The 22,017-nt window shown below is 41.0% G+C and overlaps 1 protein-coding gene across 5 annotated transcripts in view; it reads right to left on the bottom strand.

Moving 5' to 3' along the window:
* The window catches only part of TRAPPC9 (trafficking protein particle complex subunit 9), a 645,618-nt gene that overhangs the window by 584,294 nt on the left and 39,307 nt on the right, over window positions 1–22,017 (bottom strand). For all 5 annotated transcript variants that reach the window (XM_087447411.1, XM_014788024.2, XM_087447413.1 and 2 more), the window contains 2 exons: window positions 18,578–18,699; window positions 10,586–10,711 (listed from right to left, as the gene is read on the bottom strand). In XM_087447411.1, the coding sequence (XP_087303537.1) occupies window positions 10,586–10,711; window positions 18,578–18,699 (248 nt within the window). The remainder of the gene's footprint in view (window positions 1–10,585; window positions 10,712–18,577; window positions 18,700–22,017) is intronic.

Below are 22,017 nucleotides of genomic sequence, written 5' to 3'. Positions count from 1 at the left end.
ACACATTTTGAAAAACAAGGGGAAAAAAAATTTTATCTCTTAATCAGCATTTTGAAGGAACTTGTGCAAAGAGAGTTTTGACAGTTTCTAGACCACCATATTGCCAAAACAGAAAGTACACTAGTTATCTTCTAAACTTATATATTATTAGAAATTTTTCTTTTTTTCTTTAACTATTAACAGACAACATTTTCTTAATTAAAAAAATAATTAAGGCCCCAAATAGAATAGAGCCGTAGAGGGGCACAAAAACTTAACAAAGGGGCAAAGCCCGAATAATGAGAAAACAATCTACAAGGTTGATTAAATACATACACTGTGGATGAAATCAGTAATTCTTAGAAATACCTAATCTAAACATGACAATGAGATAAGATGTCTCTCTTGTCAGGAAATGGTCAATGTAAAATAGAATCGATTAAAACAAAACACTAAAATTCTAAGTTTGGCAAGTTAGAGAAGATTACCAACTAAATGTGTCTCCTTCCTGGAAAAAAGGAATATTTGCCAGCTCTTTATTGTGGAACTTGAGTCCAAGAGAGGGCCATACAAAGTGAATACTCAATAAAGTATCTAATTACTTAATAAGCAATGAATACAGAGTAAAGAAATGTGAAGAGGGGAGGGCAAAAGGGGTAAAGGGGCACACGTGTACAGTGACGGATGGCAACTAGACTTTTGGTGGTGAACACGATGCAGTCTTACACAGAAGTTGAAATATAATGATGTATACCTGAAATTTAAATAATGTTATAAACCAATGTTACCTCAATAAAAATTTTAAAAAAGAATAAAGAGGGGGCTGACCCGGTTGCATAGTGGTTAGGTTCCCACACTCCACTTCAGTGGCCTGGGGTTTGCAGGTTTGGACCCCGGGCGCAGACCTATGCACCACTTGTCAAGCCGTGCTGTTGTAGGCTTCCCACATATAAAGTAGAGGAAGATGGGCATGGATGTTAGCCCAGGGCCAACCTTCTTCAGCAAAGAGAGGAGGATTGGCAACAGATGTTAGCTCAGGGCCAACCTTCCTCACCAAAAAAAAAAAGAATAAAGAAATGTGAGTTTTAACAACAGAGAGGATACTACTACTCACTTGTATTATAAGTATGTCTTCACTTTCAGCAACCAATACCTTGGGGTCCTCAGAGATCAAAGATTATATGAAAATGCACAGCTCAGGCACAGACCTCCTTGGTGAGCTCCACATCTGTACATCCAGCTTACTTATGACACTTTACTGAGATGTTTCAAAGGCACCTCTAACTCCACCTGCACAAAGCGGAGCTCATGGTCCTCCTCCAGGGCTCCGTGTCAGGGAGCAACGCCGACTTGCATCCACTGGCACACTCCCAGAACTTAGAGTCATCCTTGGGCCTTCCTCTCCCTCGTAGCCTGTATCTGATCAGTCACTAAGTCCTATCGATTTTACCTTCCCTAATAGCTATTCGCTAACACTCACTTTGTGCCAGGTACCATGCTACACACCATATATATATCATCTCATTGAATCTTCACAACAATCCTGGGAAGCGGGTGTATTACTATTCCAATCGATTAGGTAAATTCTGTTATTTCAGTTTCCTTAAGTGAGTCGTCCGAAGTCACATAGCAACTGAGTGGCAAAGCTGGGATTAAAAACCCACCCGACTGCTAGACCTCATAGCCACCCTAGTCTAAGGCATCACATCACCTCTTGCCTAGACTTCTAAACATTCCCAAACATTCTACAAGCATAAGAGTGATCTTTTAAAGCATGTTACTCATCTACTTAAAACCCTTCAATGACTGTACATTGCTCTTAGGATAAGGCCCAAGAGAGACTGATACAGCCTACAAAGCCTGCAAGTCTGCTTCCCGCCACCCCCTCAGTGCGCCTCATGCACTCCTGCCCTCGCCGGCTCTCTGCCTCAGGTTCTCTGAGTAGCCACGCTCCCTCCCACCACCAGTCTTTACACTTGCTGTCTCCTTGGACTAGAATGCTAATTTTGTATAACCCTGGGCTCTCATCTGGGAGTACTGTACCATAGAAATCTCAATCAAACAATAGTCACAATCATCACCTTCTTTGACACTGATCAATGCTGACTCTCAGAAAAATGTTTTTGTAGGATGAACCAAAATGTTTTCCCTTATGACTTCCATCCATTGACAATGAACTCCCCCAAAAAGAGAAAAGACCTAATCTCAGTTTCCTTATCTGTAAAGTGGGAATAATAGGGATATTTGTGAGGTTTTAAGAGACATAATATACACAAAAGGCTGGGAACAATTCCCATGATATAGTAAGCACTCAATAAGTGGTAGCTATTAATAAGAATATATTCCATTCAAGGAACCTTAAATCAGTGCCTATGGCTCTGTTTCAACAGACTACTAGCAAAATATTTACTTAGCTCATTTTAGCAGGTCACTAGGAGCATATGAGATAATGTCAAGTGTTGGCTTTGGTGACAGCTGAGCCAACCAAAACTATCATGGGGGAAAAGTGCCCTTATTCTCATAAATGTCGTTTGATCATTTACAGTTATAGTTATTTAACAGAGACAGTTGTTATCTAGTCAAAGCTCCCTAAACATAAATCTCTTCAAAGATTAATACAAATTAGTCTTCAAGTACAACACTCTAACTAGAAATTTATTTTGAAACTCATAGCCTAGCTACTCTATGCATCACAAGGGCATCTTCTTAAAGCATCTGACTAAACACACTCAAAGGATTTTTTAAAAGAAATTAAGATGAAGCCATCCTGGAGAAGCTCTCAATGTCATCTGCACAGCACCCCACCAAGGGTGTGGCTTCCCACTTTCACACACATGTTCAGGGAGCTTAACCCAAGTCCCGGTTTCTTGTTTATAAAATGGGGGTGGGGGGAGGACAGTTGTGAATAGATTCATTCAACAAATATATGTCTAGTACTTACTATGTATAAAATTCTAGAAATACACCGATAAATGATATATAGTCATGCTTTCAAGGAGCTCAGCCTTTCCATTTATAGTAGCATTTTAAAGAATAAAATAATGAGAGATAAATTTAATAAAAATGTATAAGACATGCACTGAAAACTACAACATATCATTGAAAGAAAGTTAAAAAGACCTAAACATCTGGAAGACATCCCGTGCTCATGGAATAGAAGACAATATTGTTAAGATGTCAAAACTCCCCAAAGTGATCTATAGATTCACTGTACTCCCTATCAAAATCCCAGCTGGCTTCTTTGGAAAAATTGACAAGCTGACCCCAAAATTCATATGGAAGTGCAAGGGACCCAGAATAGCCAAAACAATCTTGAAAAAGAAGAGCAAAGTTGGAAGACTCACACTTCCCAACTTCAAAGCTTACTACAAAGCTATATTAGTCAAGTCAGTGTGGTACTGGCATAAGTACAGATATATAAATCAGTGGGATAGAATTAAAAATCCCGAAAAAAAATTTTACATTTATAGCCAACTAATTTTCCACAAGGGTGCCAAGACCACTCAATGGGAAAAGAAGAGTCTATTCAACAAATGGTGCTGGGAAACTGGATATCCGCATGCAAAAGAATGAATTTTGACCCTTACTGCATACAAAAAACAAAAATCAACTCAAAACGGATCATGGACCTAAATGCAAAAACCAAACCTATAAAGAATGAACTACTGACATAGGCTACAACATGGACGAACCTTGAAAACCTTATGCTAAGTGAATAAGCCAGACACAAAAGGACAAACACTGTCTTTTAGATAAAGGGTATATAAGTGTTCATTGTACTGCTCTTGCAACCTTTCCAAAGGTTAGAGATCTTTCAAAATAAAAATAAAGTGTATTATACACTAAAAATATAAAATAATTCCTCACAAGGATTAAATGCAGAAATGCACGTAAAGCTCTTGGTACGATGCCTCGCACATCCACAAATGGTCACTGCTGTCATTGTCACTCAGAGGAGTGGTGCCAATGCTCATGAGAGCTGCAACATGAGGCATTCATCATAGCTGTCTCCACTTCATTCATCCAACAAACATTAATAAGCGCCTGGTCCCTGACAAGTGCTGTGCTTGGCACAGAGACTATAAAGATGAGTAAGAGACAGTCCCTGCTCTAAAATCTGCATGCAATAGCAAAGTTGCTTATTAAAAATGTATCACCTTAATATTCAGTTCTGTTTTTAAGTAACTACTAGGGTAAATAGCTTAGAATTTCTAAAAGAAATAAGAGTCTGTGATATGCTCTGTTTACGCATTTATTTACATTCTGCCTCATTCTAAAAAAGGATCTAAATCAATTTTTTTAAACACAATTTAACAACAACAACAACAAAAAGACCAAAATGAGGGTGAAGAGAAAATGAGGATAGAATAGTTAAATGAAACCAGAGGAAGAGTAAATCATGAAAATGCATGCCATGGAGTAGGTGCAATTATTCAAGGTGGACTACAGACTCAGCTCTAAGGTTCCCGACAGCTAAAGCAAGAAGAAAAAGATGATGAGCTACAAGAGTCACAACGCCCGTGAGGTAAAGCTCTGTGTCGCTGCGTGTGGGAAACCCTGAAACATCCTTCTCATCACTGAGCGCCATTCTCAGCGCCTCCCCGTGTTAAATGCAACAACCACACGCATGGGGCTCGCTCTCCAGTCTCTGGACTTTCCTTTGGTGCTTGGCCTCCCCCTCTTTCATCAGTGTACTGGACTTCAACTTAAGGACTGAGTCAGACTCCCACGGCTTTGTGGGCAGCATCTCATCCGAAGTCCAGCTGGGTAGCACAGGCCCACCTGGTTTGCTCGTTGACTTCTCACCACCAGAGACTCTTTCTATGCCCATTCCCCACAAAACTCCTCTCTGCTAAATACACGAGCATCAGGCCATATCCCCAACTCTTGTTCAACCACAGATTTCTCAGTTCCCTCTCTCTTTTTCCCTCTCCAGTAAGGAACTTGACTTTTCTCCTTCCCCATCCAACCGTTTCTTCCTTTGTGAGAACTGTGAAGTCCCCACATGCCATCCTGAAAGCCGGGTCCCCTGCCGGCCAGGATGAAATGTTGCAGTCTTACCTATGCTGCATGCTTACACGTTCTCCCTTCTTTCTTAAAGAGCCGTTCCTGAATCTCCCTATCCCTCTGATTTTAAGCTTCAAGTGACGTAAAGTTCTGAGGTTACAATTATTATGTGCATATCTACCAGGCTTTTGCTAGGTTTCCTTAGCAACAGCTTCATTAAGGAACTGTATCAAGAAGTTTAAAGAGGCTATTCTTACATCTGAACGGAGTAGCCTGCATAAAATTTCAATGGCTTTGAAGAGAAAATTAACAAGGGACACAGAGGTTGCAGGTTCTAGTCAATAGTTTCATGAGCCAAAATGTTCTTAAATGGCTCAGAATCATTCCTGAATACCCGGTCTACAGGAAGCATGGGGCGTTGGGTAAAATATACATTGGTCTTAGAGTATGGTCTCGCATCTGGTAAGGTATTGGGCTTTTTTCTAGTTTTTCAAACAATTCCTTACTACCACTTTCTCTTATTGCCACTTACCATTTTCTACTAATTAAGAAAATTTCAGTCATTTGGGTTGTTTGGGGGAAGCTACATGATGCAGTTCACAGAGGTTGGATTTCAGAGTCACGACAAACTAGGTTTAAACACCAATGGTGGTATTTACAAGGTAATCCTGGGCACACAGCAAACCCTGTCCTCAGTTTCCTCATCTCTAAAACTGGGTACAACCAACTACTTAGGAAAGTTGTCGTGATGATTATGGCCGATATCTGTTCACACCCACTGAAGTGCTAGCAACACGCAGGCTGCTTAACTCGCAATGAGTCTTATCAATGAGCTTCAGTTTATCTAATAATGGACATGCTTTGCCTTCCGTCTTTTTTGTGTGGTAACAGAACAGACTTTACTGGGATTAACACCGCCAGAGCAGCTCTGCACGGCAAGGCATGTTCTTTCCTTTACAGAACTGATGGCAGTTTGTATTCACTTATTTTTGTGTGTATCTATTTAGTACCTGCCTCCCCCTCCAGACTTTACTGGACTTTACTGGACTTTACTAAGCTCAAGCAGCAAGGACCACGTCTGTGCTGTTGCCCACTGACTATTCTAGAGCTAGCAGACAGCTGACACAGGGCCCGGCTTCTGGTATGGACCATGTGACTGAAGGAAAGTGGCAACAAGCACACATTCCAGAGGCCCCTTCACCTCTGAAATTATGGTCTGACTTTGAACAAACTACATAGCCCTTCTTCAGCCTGAAGCTCCTCCTCTGTAAACAGAAATAACTGCACTTAGCACACAGGGTTATAAGGAGTAAAGGACATAACCAAATTCACAACCTCAGAAAGTGTCTGTTAGCAGGTCCTCAACAAACGTGAGCTGCCTTTATTGCGTGCAGACATGACCAGCGGGGCAGACACATACACTGGACACTTCCATCGTGCCCAGCAGTGTGGTAAGCACTTTACAGGCATTATAATATTATTTACAACTTACAACAACTCTCGGAAGAAGTGAGTATCATCATTCCCATTTTACAGATGCGCAAACAGGCTAAGGAAGGTTACATACTAGTCCAGGGTCACACAGTGAGGACATGGTGATTTAAACCTAAACTTGGGGTGTCAAAGGCTGTGCTCCTTCTCTCTCACTTCTACCTCACCCGTGAACTCTACACGTCCAATACACAAATTTATAGACGGCCAGTTATTAACTGACATGCGTGCTGCCATTTGTTAATGCCAGATAATGATCATAAACTGCTCTCATAAACAGTGAAAGAAAAGACAGGTCGATCCATGTCCTGACCTAAAGAAGAGGAATTCTGCCTGACTTCTGTCAAATGCAGAAACCCTTCCCGATACCCCTAAATCCAAATGTTTTCTTTATCAGCTTTCGTGTTTGCACAGGGTGTCTTAAAGCAGGAGCTATCTGGAACAGTCACCTTTCAGTTCCTTTCACAATTTCCACATTAGCCAAAGTCACTCCCAGGCACAGAAACCACTCATCGACTCTACTGTGGAACACGCTTGATCAAGAACCAAAAGCGTGTTCGATTTCACAAAATCTACAAACCTCTCTTTTTACTGTTATTATAAAATCCCACCAGAACTCATTATTTTGCTGTCTGCTCATCTGGCAAACAACCCCGGAGATGAGTCAACTAAAGCAGAGGGTCGTGACAGGGAAACTCAAAAGGCTGCGCAGTAACGTTCGCGCGGCGCCCGCCGCAGCAGGCGGGTCGGTTAGTCACCCCTCCGCGAGTCTCTGCTGACCCCTAGTGTTGTCGTGAACACCGAGCACACAGGGCAGAGGCGGTGCCAAACAGCAAGTTCCCACACAGTTTAAGCAAAAACATTTCATTCTATAAAATATGTATATTTAAATGCCCACCTGTGCAAACAGCTTCGCAGCAAGCCCAAATATTCAACATTAACTTGCAAAGGTAAGCAAGTCTAAAGACTGCAAGTCCTGTAAAGCTCCTCTCCAACCAAACTGTCTGCAGTGGCAGCTTCAGCCCTTCTAAGTGTCCGTTTTAAAAGCATAACCCACCCTCCAGTCTGTCACTAAAGATGTCCCTCTCAGCCCTCCGATCTGATTGTAACAACAGCTGCTGTGTAACTTTTCAGGGCAGACGCTAAGACAGCACTGGACAGAGTATCCAATCTAAACTGATCCTTCCTTCGCCGTACGAGCTTGTTAGTCTATCATTTCACAGATGGAAATATTAAGAGTTAGAGAGAGGAGTGATTTTGCTCAAGGTTACACAGCTAGTGCGTGGCAAAGGTGGGGCGTGAACACAAGCACAACTGACTCTGCTCCTCAACTCCAACAGGACTCCCCAGCGAGAATGCCACAGGATCCTCTCCTGCCTGCCTGACGTCCACATGTCTTTATTTTTACTCATGACCTACAAGAGCCTCTGACCCCAGGCTCCCTTTTAAGCATCTCTTCCCTGCACTGCCCCTCAAGAACGAAATCACTCAGGCCCCCAAACAGGGCACTCTGTGCTAGCGCCCAGTCACGCATTTGCACCTGGTCCCCCTGCACTCAAAAGGCTCTTCAGCCCCTTTTGGTGGATCATTCCCACTCTCGGCAGAGAGAACCTCCTCTGGGGAGACCTCCTCACCCCCTCAGCATGGTAGGTTTCTTGGGCCATATCCCGACCCATCCCACTAGGACTGTGTGTGCTCAGGGCCTAGTCATTAGACTAGCAGCCTCAGAGGCAGGGATCATGCCCCAGTCACCCCTGTAAAGCCACTGCCTGGAAGTTGTGTTCTTTATTTGCCAACCCCCCTGAGGACTGGTTTCCTCCCCTTGCTCAGTTTCCCATATAGCTGAAGCTTCCACCCTGAAGCGGTGGGGTTTGCTTTTCCTACTCATCTTTACCAGAAACCTCTACATAAACCAAAAGACACTGACCTTTTCGTAACACTTTTCTGATGACACATTCGTAACCACGATACGGACACACTCAATAGCTTTGAGTCTACGTGGTATTGTTTCCCTTACACTAAATGAACCAAAACCTGGTGGGATTTTTTCTTTCTTTGGTTTGTTTGTTCTTGGTTTATTGGCTTTACTCTGCTTTTCTCTCTCCCTTTGGTGTTAGGCCGCCAGGTGCCATTCCGTCTCCCCTTAGCAGCCTCCCTTTTGATGTCTGTCTAATCAAGGAAATGAGCTGTGATGAGGGGCCTGAGGGCAGTAAAAACACTTTACAGAAGAGAGAACTAAGGCAGAGAGAGGCTGAATAACTTGCCCAAGGGGGTGAAGCCAGATTCAACGCCCCCACCCAGTGCGTTTCCAAAGTCCCTGTGCTTCGCTATTACGCTGAAATATTCCTCTTTTTATAGATTATGGTTACAAACATGAGGTATCAAAATATGTACCAGAATACACATCGACACTAAGATGTTCATTAACTCTGTTATTTTGTTTCTATTTAAGTTATTTTATCTCTATTTAAAAAATTAAGAATCTCTGCAGTCAATATGGCAAAATAATGTGTTAAATCTGGATGGTAGAGGCATGAGTATCTTATTATTCATACTTTTTTATATGTTCGAAATACAAAATGATTTTAAAGTCTCTCTCCCCTCTCCTCCACCCACTATCCTCACTCTCACCCGAGTCTCCCAGACCCACATACCTAACAGTCTTTTCATTATATCCACAACTGAATTCATCACCTTCCCTCCAAAACTCCCCCTGCAGCTTTCCCTTCTCAGGGCACAGCATGACCATCATTCACCTAATTGATCGAGCCAGAAACCTGGGTGTTATTCCATCTGACCCTCACATACAGTCATTAATCCTTTCCTTTTTACCACCAACACATGTTTTCAATCTGTTCACTTTTTTCCATTGACGGTCGCACCACGGGGGTGGAGGCCATCAATATCACTCTCCTGGACTCCTCAAGAGTCTCCAGACTGGCCTTCCCCCATCAATCTCACCCCTCTCAAGACAAATGGGGTCATAGCATTCCCGTGCTTTTAAGACTTTTCTTTTAAAACCCACTGTTCTTAGAATAAACTCCAAACTCTCACCTGGCCGAGAAAGCCTCCTGCTCTGACTCGGGGCCGTCTCCCACCCTCAGGCTCTCTCTCCAGCCCCATCTCTCACTTCGTTTCTTTCCTTCCAGGTGATATGTTTCAGACTTTCACCCTTGCTGAGCCACCTTCCTGGAATGCTGTTTGCACCTCCTCCTCTCCTCGCTATTTCCTATTCCTCCTTCACATCCCAGCTTGAACCTCATGCCTCCGAGACAGTCTCTGACCCCCAACCCTCCACCACCACCAAACTAGGGTAAAAACCCTTTTGCCACTTGCTCCTTTGTCACCCTGTACCTCCACCTTTTTTTCACTTACCCCACTGTTGAATGTCTATCTCTGCCACTAAACCGTCAGCTCAGTGAAGGCAGAATTTCTGCCTTCTTCACCTCTCTTTCCCCTACTCCTAGCACAATGCTGTGCTCAGTAAAGATCTGTTCAATTACAGTAACATATATTCTAATCCTAGTCTTGGGTCCTTAAGCAAACTGCTAAACTTTGGAGTCTTGGTTGCCCTATCCATAAAAATCCAAGCTAGATTGGTTAAACATCTAAAATCTTTCCAGACTATCAATTTGGGGATTTTGCATTAGCAACCTGCAACTAAATGTTCTAATGATTTTGTTTTATTAAAAACACATCCAGATTCAGATTTAAGTAGTATTTGTGGAATGCCAACTATGTAAAAGGAGCTATATAAAGTACTTTCACAGACTTCATGTTTTATAAACCTAACAACCTGCACAGAGTTACAAGTGACAAAAGGAAAGAGGCCTAAAGCTTGTTCAAGGTCACAAAGCTGGTCAGAGGCAAAGGTGTTCCTCCAATCAAAAAAAAAATTAAAAGGATAGCAAATCCTGAATTTTCAAAGTAAAACACAACAGTATAAAGAAGCAAAACAAATAACCACATTAATTAGGATATCAAGTTCTGACTGCCGAGTTTTTACCATGCCATACTGAATCCTAGCACAGCAAACAGATGGATTGAGGTGAACAAGTTCCAGGAGAACTGCATGAACTCTTCCACTTATAGGAGGACATACACCCACCTGGCGAAGATTAATGTAAACTGCATTCTGGAGAAATTCTGAAGCTTCCATGCTCCGCTTCTGAATGGCGAGGACACGCACAGCTTTGACACAGGCTTCTAACTCGATCACTCCAGCGTTCTTATACTGTAGGGTATAAAGGAGGACCCTCAGTCAGAAAAGAAGAGTACAGACGCTTCTGTCATAGCATGACGGCTGTACCAAGGGGACTCAGTGGCCCGCAGCTCTACCTCCCCAATCACAGGGACCTGAGGGGGAGAATCTTCCTTTGAGAAAGTCTGTCCCGGCCCCGTGGCTTAGCGGTTAAGTGTGCGCGCTCCGCTGCTGGCTGCCCGGGTTCAGATCCCAGGTGCGCACCGACACACCGCTTGTCTGGCCATGCTGAGGCCGCGTCCCACATACAGCAACTAGAAGGATGTGCAGCTATGACATACAACTATCTACTGGGGCTTTGGGGGAAAAATAAATAAATAAATAAAATTATTAAAAAAAAAAAAAGTCTGTCCCTATGGGGGCAGACGAGGGTGGGTGAACCTATGAATACCCATATAAATATGTTTGCATTCGTTCAAATAATACAACCACAATAGCTGGATATTTTACAACATTTCAAAATATTATCAATGGATACTTTGCTATTCATTTTCACTTATCATCTCTTGTACTCTAAAACATTTTTAGAATCTCTCACACCTGCAGCTTTAAAGCAGTAGTTGTAAATTCATTTTACTCTGTTGCAAAAGTTCTAGCTCCCTGAGGGCAAAAGGGACACATATGTATGGTGATGGATAAAAACTAGATTATTGGTGGTCAACAAGATGCAGTCTATACAGAAACTGAAATATAATGATGTACACCTGAAATTTACACAATGTTATAAGCCAATATGACCTCAATAAAATAATTTTTAAAAATTCCAGCTGCCTGTATCACTGTAGCTGTCCTCTATTTCATGTTCAATGTCTTTCTGATTTTCTCTCAGAGTTACTTGTTCCTCCTTCTCAGATCCTGAGATGAAGGACAAACGAAGACATATAAAACAGAAAAGGCACTGTGAACTTCATTTCACTGCTCAATAACAATACTGGGTGAGGATTTCTCACACCTCACCTCCAGCTCTCAAGGTTCTGCCCAAGCTAACTTCAAGCCGGGAGAGCTGCCCTCAGCCACTCTAAACACTGTGTGGCTCGGACCCTGGAGCAGACTAAGGAGTGGGGTTCCAGTACCCAGGCCTCCCTTCCTCCGATGTCCCTCTCTCTCCCCGGGCTCCACTGTGAAACTCTCCATGCCAGCTGTTCTTCTGCCTTTCTTCTTTTCTACTCCAAACCCTTTTTATTTTTATTTTTTCCTGATTATCCCAACCTGGGATGATTTTCAATTGATGTACCTGAAAGAACTTCTTGTAGTTAAATAAAAGGTTCACAGAGGTAAATCCATGTATACTAGTGCCTAAAGAGAGCCCCAGGCTGGGGAGACCCCTAATACTCTGACCGAGGCATTAAAAATACTGTGGAAGTCAACCCACTCCATCAACAAGTGTTTACTGAGACCCCCATAGAGGCCTAGCAGGCATAACTGCTCACGAAAATGCAGTCTGGCCGTCTACCAATTATTAAGAAGCAAAGAAAGAATTGCTCATGTTTCTTACTAAAATTATTTATAAGGTGGAAAAGGAAATTACCACGCCAGAAAGCCTCCACTGTTTCCTCCTTTCCAATGTGTAATATGCACATAATTTGTGATACATTACAGTTTATCAAAGACAATCACAAAAAGCAGCTATACTTACCTAACTACCAACAATGAAGTCAGAAATCTATCGATTTTATATACCATTTAACAACACAACAAAAAAAACATAGAGACTTGATTCTATTGGAATAAAATGACCTCTTCAAAACTCTTAAAACAACTTCTATTGAAGTGAGAATAAAAGTCAACTCAGTTCTTGGCCGGCCTCATGGCTTAGCGGTTAAGTGCATGCACTCCGCTGCTGGCGGCCCGGGTTCGGATTCTGGGTGCGTACCGATGCACCACTTGTCCGGCCATGCTGAGGCCACATCCCACATACAGCAACTAGAAGAATGTGCAGCTATGACATACAACTATCTACTGGGGCTTTGGGGAAAAATATATAAATAAATAAATAATTTTTTTTAAAAAAAGTCAACTCAGTTCTTTTCACATACTTTTGGTTTAAATTTACATATTTTAGGGCCGGCCCCGTGGCTTAGTGGTTAAGTGCATGCGCTCCGATGCAGGCGGCCCAGGTTCGGATCCCGGGCACACACAGATGCACTGCTTCTCCAGCCATGCTGAGGCCGCGTCCCACATACAGCAGCTAGAAAAATGTGCAACTATGACATACAACTATCTACTGGGGCTTTGGGGGAAAAATAAATAAAATTGTAAATTTACATATTTTAAATTATATTACAAGAGATTTACTGCAATCAGAAAAAATTGTTCATATATTAGTAGAAAGATATACACAATCAATGAGGATTAGGAAAGAGTGGACATTTACTAAAAACCTACTTCACATCTTGTCTTTTACAACCATTATCCTGGAACAGAAGCTCTATGATGCACAGGCTGAGCCCTGGTTTTCAATGCTGAGTCCCTAGTAATCATCTACCAAGGTCCCAGCATAGAACATGCAATCAATATTTTAGGAATAAATGAGGTAATTATCTCACTCATTCTAAAACAAAAACCATAAAATAAATACTAACCTTATTTACAGATAAAGGAAATGAAAACTAAAAAAGTAAAGCTTCTTGCCCAAGGTCACAAAGCTAGTTAATTAGTGAAGGCGGAATTTGAACTCAGGCCTCTCTGACTCCAAAACTAAGGTGGAAATACCACTCCACTAGGGAAGGTTCAGCACCAGGGATTATCATCCTATCTTTGTTCACATCTAGCCTTCTACAGTCTTAGCACCCCATACATATGGAACTCGAGGGCAACTATTAACAACAAGGACTTTACAGCCAACAGTTTCTTAGGACTCATTTACAAAATGTCAGCAGGTCAGCAGAAAAGCTCTGGGAAACATGGGTGGGTCCAGAACTTCTTGCTGATTAGAAACTCAATCTATCAGGGCAGAGTAACCTTCACTGGAGAGGCCACATGGACATCAGCTAAAGGCAGGAGAGCACTGAGAACTCTGCCAAGACACTGGAACTCAAGCGAGGAAGGTCCTCTGCCCTCCCTACCCAGCTATCTTTCTTTCTGTGTGTACAAGAAGACAGAAGACTTAGGTTCTAGTCCAAATTAAGCCACGGTGTGACTCTGATTGAGTCACTTGACCTCTCCGGGCTTCCTTTTCTCACCTATAAAAATGTATAAGGCTATATGCTGTCTAAGTTTCCTTCCAACTCAAAATATGATGACACCAATATCTCAGTAGAATGTCTATGTCTCCATTTCACCTCTTCTAATAGAAGACAATTTCCTTGCCACAAATGAGAAATCCAATAAAAAAATCATGCCTGAAGCCAGGCAAGAGTCTGCTTAAAAGACTTTGCTATTGCTCTCAGTGCATGAAAACCAAAAGGTGGTGCTTCTCCCTCAGAAAGTGGGAGGCAGCCTGATGTGTGTGTGTGTGTGCATACAAATCAAATACAATCAAATCTGGGAAGTGTACAAATATCTTTTATATCACTGTCACTTCACGGTGACAGGCCAGCCTTAAAAGCAATGTTAATCTAGTGTTCTGGGTAGCATGGGAAAGGCTCCGGCTCTTTTGGTGGAGGAGGTAAAAGAGGAAAGGAAAGGAGAAAAGAGGTAAATGAAGCAAAGGAATAAAAATACACCCAGAGAAAAGCAAGACACTAACTTTCTTTTTCGACTTGCATCACCTACATACTAGGAAATGGTTTTCCCCCCAGATGTCTTGTTGAATACTGAACTAAGAAGAGACGATAACCAATTTTTTATTGAGCCATACTAATGAGCCTGTCACTGTTCTTGGCATTTTATATATATATAAATCATTTACCATAATTAAAACTCTATGCAGCTGGCCTTACTTTCCTCATTTTGAGAGAAAAGAAAACTGGAGCTCAAAGAAGTCATATAACTCGCCCAAAGTCAGAAGGCCAGTAAACAGCAGAGGAAGGATTCAAATTCAGTTCTCCTGAGTCTGCCCTCTCCACTCCCAGAACTGGTAAATGGGCTCCTGGCTCCCTTGCTGTGCCCACGGCAGACAAGCCTTTCCCACCAAGATGAAGTCTCAAATTCTTACTGACACAATGCTCTAGACAGTCACTAACTTTCCATCAGACTTGGTCGGTGAAGTGGCATCTGCCTGCCAGGCCCACAGGGCTTTACCGTAAAGACAGGAGGGTGTGGTTTCTGTGCACATTCAGAGCCTTCCCTGGTCTAACCTGGGCTCTCTCTGCTTCTCTAGTCCAAAGGCAGCACTAACCTGCTGGAATACTGATGGATCCACACCACCTCTCCCCATCTACAGAACTCAGCTATGATCCTTTTGATAATCTTGGAAGCAAATTTTTAAAAATAGGAAAGAAAAGGCTCTATAAAAAATACTTAATACTTATAATTTTTAAATGGCCAGTTACAAAATGAATATTAAAAAAATCAATCTGCCTTTCTACATATCAGCTTTAAGCAATTAAAATAATGGCAAAAAAATCTCATTCACAAATTAACAAAAACATATACAATGACTATAAATAAACTTAAAAATAACGCTCATGTTCTACATGAAGAAAACTACAACACTGTTTTGAGGGACTTAAAATGTGTAAATGTAGAGACATTAACACATTCTACAAAGGAAAGCAATTTTGTAAAGATGGAAGTTCCCCTAAAAATAACTCAAAACTTATTGCAAGTCCCATGAAAACTCAAATCTGATTTTTTTTAACTTGAACAACATATTTTAGAATTCTACAGGAATAGTAAAGCCATAATACTAGCCAAGAAAATTTGAGATGGGAGGAAAGAATAAAAAAAAAGACTCACTTTTAGATATTAAACAAACTACAATAGATAAAATATCATGGTGCTGGAGTCAAAAAAGATAGATTAGCAGAAAGGAATAAAAGGCTCAGAATTAGACTCCAGCAAATGTAAGTATTTAGTGTAGGAGAAAGAGTATATAGCATAGAGAGAAACAGTATGAATTCAATAAATTGTGGTGGGACAATTAGATAATCACCTAGAAAAAATAAATTATATTCTCATGTCATAATGTACACAAGATAATTATAGATAACAATGTAAATATTGAAAAATAACTAATGACAGCAATGCATATATTAACTCAGCTTATCCTCACTACGCTCCTGAGATACGTACTATTATCATCCCCATTTTAGAGAGAAAAAAACTCAGGGAAAGAGTTTATTCTATTATAAAAAGGTATTTCTAAGCATACTACCAAAGGTAAAACCCATAAAGAAAAGATTTACAATATTAAAAACACTTTTTTAACCACTACCAAAAAGAAAAACCTCATGAACAAAATTAAAGGCAAGAAACATTAAGAAAAAGATTTGCAATCTATGTTGATGATAGACAAGAAGCTAATATTCATCAAATACAAAGAGCTATCACAAAGCAGTAAGAAAAGCACCCTAACTTAACTGTGTGCACAGGACACCAATGGACAATTCATAAAAGAAATACAAATGGCTAACAAGTGACAAACGTTCAATACCTCTCTGGTAATCAAATGCAAACTAAAATAATGAAAAATTACTTTTGCCCATCATATTGGCAAATATTTTTAAAGGATATAATAGCTAGTGTTCATTTGTGGGAGAAAAAAACTGTTAACAAACTTTTTGGAGGACAATATGGCACACAAACTCTAAAAAAAAAAATATGTACACTCTTCGAGCCAGCCCTGATGGTCTAGTGGTTACAGTTCAGTGCCCTCACCGCTTCAGCAGCCTGGGGTTCATTTCCCGGTAGTGGAACCACGCCACCCGTCTGTCATTTGCCAGGCTGTGGCGGCGGCTCACATAGACGAACTAGAATGGCTTACAACTAGGATATATAACCGTGTACTGGGGCTTTGGGGAGAAAAAACAAAAAGAGGAAGATTGGCAACAGATGTTAGTTCATGGCAAATCTTTCCCTACAAAAAAAAAATTAAAAAATAAAAAAACAATATATATATATACACACACATACACTCTTTGACTCAAATCCATTTCTAGGAATTGTTCTCTTAAAATCAGTCCCGAAAGATTTATCTATCAGGGCATTTATCACAGCACTGTTTACAACAGTGGGAAGAAAAAGTGAAGGGAAATAATATTCAGTAACGGAGAACTGGTTAAATATATTATTCTACATCTTCCACTCCCTATTGGAGAAAGAATTTGGAGAGTAACTTGAAAGTAACATATGATAAACGTAAATGTCATATCCAGTGATTAAATTTCCAGAAATCTTACCTAAAGGAATACTCATAAAAGAACACAAGAATATATGTACAAAAATGTTCAATAAAGCATTTTTTCTAACAGTGGAAAAGTGAGAAAACCTAAGTATTCATCAACGAGATGATAATTAAGTAAATTATGGCAAGCTGTGAGCCCTGTGGGAGCAGCATTTCATCTTGTTCTAGGTGCTGCATGCTCCCCGTGACTAGTTCATGACAGTCTCTCACAAAAGGTGTTGATGAAAAAAACGACCACATTCTCATTTTAGAAGACTTTTTCACACTATCTGAAAGGATCAAGCAGGTGTGAAGTGGGGAGGACATCTATCTTGCTGAGCGGACAAGGCAAGCAGCAGAGTAACATCCATAATATGATCTCATTTTTGTAAATGAAACATACAGATACATACAGGTATATATTTCATAGGCATAAAGGTCATGAAAGATCTATACCAAATTGTTCATAGTTGTTACTCGCAAGAAATAAGGGGAGGGGAGGTAGGGGACTTTCATTTTTTACTTAATACCACTCTTCTATACAACTTCAGTTTGTTTTTTCAGTATTTCAGAAAGTATATTTGGAATTTAAATTTTTCTAAGTCCAAGGTAAAAAGAATGGTGCATCTATAGGTCATTAAAAATCATGCCATGTGGGCTGGCCCCATGGCTTAGCGGTTAAGTGTGCACGCTCCGCTACTGGCGGCCTGGGTTCGGCACGGGGCCGCACTGACGCATCACTTCTCCGGCCATGCTGAGGCCGCGTCCCACATACAGCAACTAGAAGGATGTGCAACTATGACACAAAACTATCTACTGGGGCTTCGGGGGGGAAAAAAAATCATGCCATGGAAGATTTAATAATGTAGAAAACATAATATGCCAAATGAAAAATGTAGGTCTCCACACAGTAAATAATACAGAATGCTAGCCACTTTTCATGATATAGATAACATACCTTGAAAAAAAGTCCAGGAAATTGATATTAAAATGCTAACAATGATTAACTCTGAGTAGTGGGGCTATGACAGCCTCTTTCTCCTCTTTTTACAAACTTATTAAATTAAATACACATTATTTTGTTTTTTTGTTTTTTTTTTGTGAGGAAGATCAGCCCTGAGCTAACATCCATGCTAATCCTCCTCTTTTTGCTGAGGAAGACCAGCTCTGAGCTAACATCTATTGCCAATCCTCCTCCTTTTTTTTTCCCCCCCACAAAGCCCCAGTAGATAGTTGTATATCATAGCTGCACATCCTTCTAGTTGCTGTATGTGGGACACGGCCTCAGCATGGCCGGAGAAGCGGTGCCTCGGTGCGCGCCCGGGATCTGAACCCGGGCCGCCAGTAGCGGAGCGCGCGCACTTAACTGCTAAGCCACGGGGCCGGCCCAATACACATTATTTTGAATCAGGAAAAAAAAACATTTTTAGGCATACAGAATTATGCATTAGGGAATAATACATGAATATTTATAGAAACAAGTAATTAGGAGATTCTGCAGCATTACACAACGTAAAATAGGAACTTCTCATTACAACACACAATTACATAAAGGATTTACAAAGTCAGATCACCTTGCTGTAATAGGAAATGGCCTCCTTATATTTGTCAATTATGTCTTCAGGGCTAAGACAGTTCTTAGCACGTCCAATTTCAGCGCTGGTGTCGGGATTTATGCCATTGGTGGTTAGGGCACCTGCAAAGCAAGAGGAAGAAAAGAAATAATCTTTTGCTTTTTCTGTCTTGTTTCTTTGTTAGTTTAAAAGAGGGGCACAAGATAAAACTTAAATATTCCCTACTAAAATTTAAATAATGAAACCGTCTTTAAACTCTTCACAGCTTATGTACTACCTATAATAGCCTTACCATCAAAGCATTGTATTAAATGTTAATTAACTCAGAATAAGTTTTCCTCCCTACTGAAACTTTTTATTAAAGAATGTGAAATGCATTATATACAAGTAACATGTCTACAAAAACTAGCTTAGTTGTCTTGAAGACAATGCACTCAGCACACATTATCTCAGGGCTTTAAGCTCTTAATGCTGGCAGACCATATTGTATCCTCAAATGGAGATAAACTATATGAAAGCATTTTCTCAACTGTACAGCACTAAAAAAAATAACTTATAAATACTAATATCCTTTCTGTGGCTGTCATTTTCTATTTCTGGCCAACCCCTGTCAATAAGCAGAACCACGTAATTCCCTAGCCATCAAACTCACATGGGGAGAGTTTTGGAGAAATTTCCATTTACCGAATGTAATCAACTACACATAGAACTCTGACATAAAAAAAGATGAAATATTCTTTGATTTCATAGAACACTCAAAAAATATTCTCCTAAGCCTCAGGAGCAGGAAAAGCTGGCCCTCTCCTAAACCACTTGTTTATCTCACAGACAGTGAGCACCCCCCACAAATCCTGTCCCCCTTGTGTCTGCTGGAGGCTAGGGCACACGTTTGCTCCCAATCTTTATAACTTCCAGGGCAAAGGCGTGCATCTCACCCTGCCCACAACACTCATGCAAGACCACCTCCTACCCTTGCTGTCTAGTCTTGGTCCAATCTTCTCACCTGCTTATTTGGTATTCTGTTACTCTGTCAGCTGCCTCAAACGCTTTTGGGAACAAAACAGAATAATAAGTGGACAGATAAAAGGATAGAGGGACAGGGAAAGATGAGCAAACAAACAGAGAGACTCCAAGAAAAGAGAACAAAGAAAATTTCCTACACGAAATCCTCTTCTAGTCAGGGGAGAAAGAACCACAACAGAGAACTGCGAAGAGGCAGGTGGCTTAGGATTTTGTTTCCTGCAGATTTTGTGAAAACCACAGCAAGAGATGAGAAGGTAGAACTCTAAATAATAAAAGAAAAAGGCACGCTTAAAAAAATATTCACTTTGTAAAGAACAGATTCAAATCAGCAAGGCTCAATGACACAATCCTCGGGTACTTACAGAACTGAGACTTCCATCTCCAAGCCACAAGGCTTCCCTTTGGAGCAGTGAGTTTACACAAAGTGGTTATAATGCCGTCACGGCAAAAGTTACATTATTTTGCACTTATGAGGAATCAGAGCCTGTGCTAAGGACTTCCACACGTGTTCTCATTTACAACCACAGCAGCTCTATGAGGGAGGTCCTCCTCGTGCACCCATTTCTGCAGGTGAGGAAACAAGCCCTAGAGAGGATAAGTATTCCTACGAGTTCTCAGGATGACAGAGCTAGTTACTCCAGAGTAGGACTCAAAGTCAGGCCTTTGTACTATCCTGCTTTGTGTGTCTTTCATGTGTATAATATATTTGTTTCTGGCATGAAATAATATTTAATAAATGATAGGCTGTCTTGATTTATCTCATTAGCTCTAACGACTCATGTTTATATTGTTGAATTGTACTCATTTCCCTTGGAGAAAGGAAGAGAAAGATAATGGGGGTCAGAATGAGGTGAGTTCTTTCTTCATACGGTACCTCAACTCCTCCAAACAGTACATGATCAGGAAGTCCGCAACCAGGCAGAGGGAGCAAACACTCCCTCTGTCTTTTAAAGAAAGGGCACCACTGGTAATGAGGGCTCTTTTAATGATTAACTTAACTCCAGTACCAAAGCAGGGGGGGAAATGCCACATGTAGTAACCCAGAACAATATAATCTGTAGGAAGGTAATAAGAGCAGAGCTCACGAGAGAGCTCAGTGAGTCAGACTGATTTAATTTCACTCAATAAAAGAATTACAAGCTCTAAAAATACTAGTATGCAATAGATTTGATCTTTCTTAACATCTGTAAAGTGTCGACAGCCCACATGTAACGTTGTTGTGAACCAGGGAAACGAGGAGTCATCAAGGCCCAGAGCCTTGAGTCTACAGACAGGAAAATCAACGCCACAGGCAGGCTGAGACCCAGGCTGGAGAAAAGGGAAAGAAAAGGCATAGTTAAGAAGAAGTGAGGAAAAAAACATCATCACAAGGGTTCTCAAGAATCAATCCAACAATCATTGAATCATTCATTCAAGAGCGAGTTCCTATCATGGGCAAGATTGTATACAAGGCACAAAACTGGAAAGTCAACAGACACCAAGGTAAAACAAAGCAGACATAAGAGGGAATACAGCAGGGACAAATGAGGCAGGAGAGAGAAAGGCAAAACGATAAAGAGAGAAGAGCAACAAGGCCTGACAAGGCAGGTACCGGTGTGGCAACGATTCCAGCAGGCGCTAACAGGCTGGCACTACACTAGGTCGCTCACATCAGCTATCCTGTTGTAAAACAAAAACCCCGCAACGTGGGCACTACTAGCCCCATGCCACAGAGGAACAGCAGGAAGACAGTGTAGCCAATAATCTGATGTTAACCGAGGCCAGCGTATGGTGAACTCCTCCAGCGTCTCAAATGACTGGGGCAACAATGCGCTTTTTAATAAACAGCACTGGGACACCTGGATGGCCATTTGGAGAAGGATAAAATCAGACCCACACCTCACACCAAACACAGGAATACACTCCAAATGAGTTTGGATCTTTGATCTAGGATCTAAGTGTAAAGCAGAAAACCATAAAAGGAGTTCAAAACGCATGGATGAATTCCTCTAAAACCTGGATATAGCAAAAGGCTCTCTATAATTCAAATCCAAATGCAATAAAAAAAATTGATAATTTCAATTATGTAAAAATATAGCAAAAATACCATAAACAAAGCCAAAACATAAATAACAATCTGAGAGAAGATATTTGCAACATATATCACACACATAGTGTGCTATGCAGCTGTGAAAATGAGGAAGATCTCTATAAGCTGGTAGGGCTGACTTCTAGGAGATGCTGGTAAACAAAACCAAACAAGCCAAGTACAGAAGAACATATGTAATATACCTTTGGCACAAGAAAGAGAAATAAAAACATCTATCTGTTTATTTTTTTTCAACAGCAACAACAACAAAAAACACACCAGAGGGGAAAACCAGGGACAAATAAGATTAGCTACCTGCAAAGATAGGTGGGAACAAGATGGGAGGATG

This window comes from Ceratotherium simum, chromosome 23 (assembly GCF_057802395.1).
Source record: "Ceratotherium simum simum isolate JZ-2026a chromosome 23, ASM5780239v1, whole genome shotgun sequence".
Classification (NCBI taxonomy): Eukaryota; Metazoa; Chordata; class Mammalia; order Perissodactyla; family Rhinocerotidae; genus Ceratotherium; species Ceratotherium simum.
The sequence above is the reverse complement of the archived record's forward strand: the minus strand, read 5'-3'. Positions and strand labels throughout refer to the sequence as shown.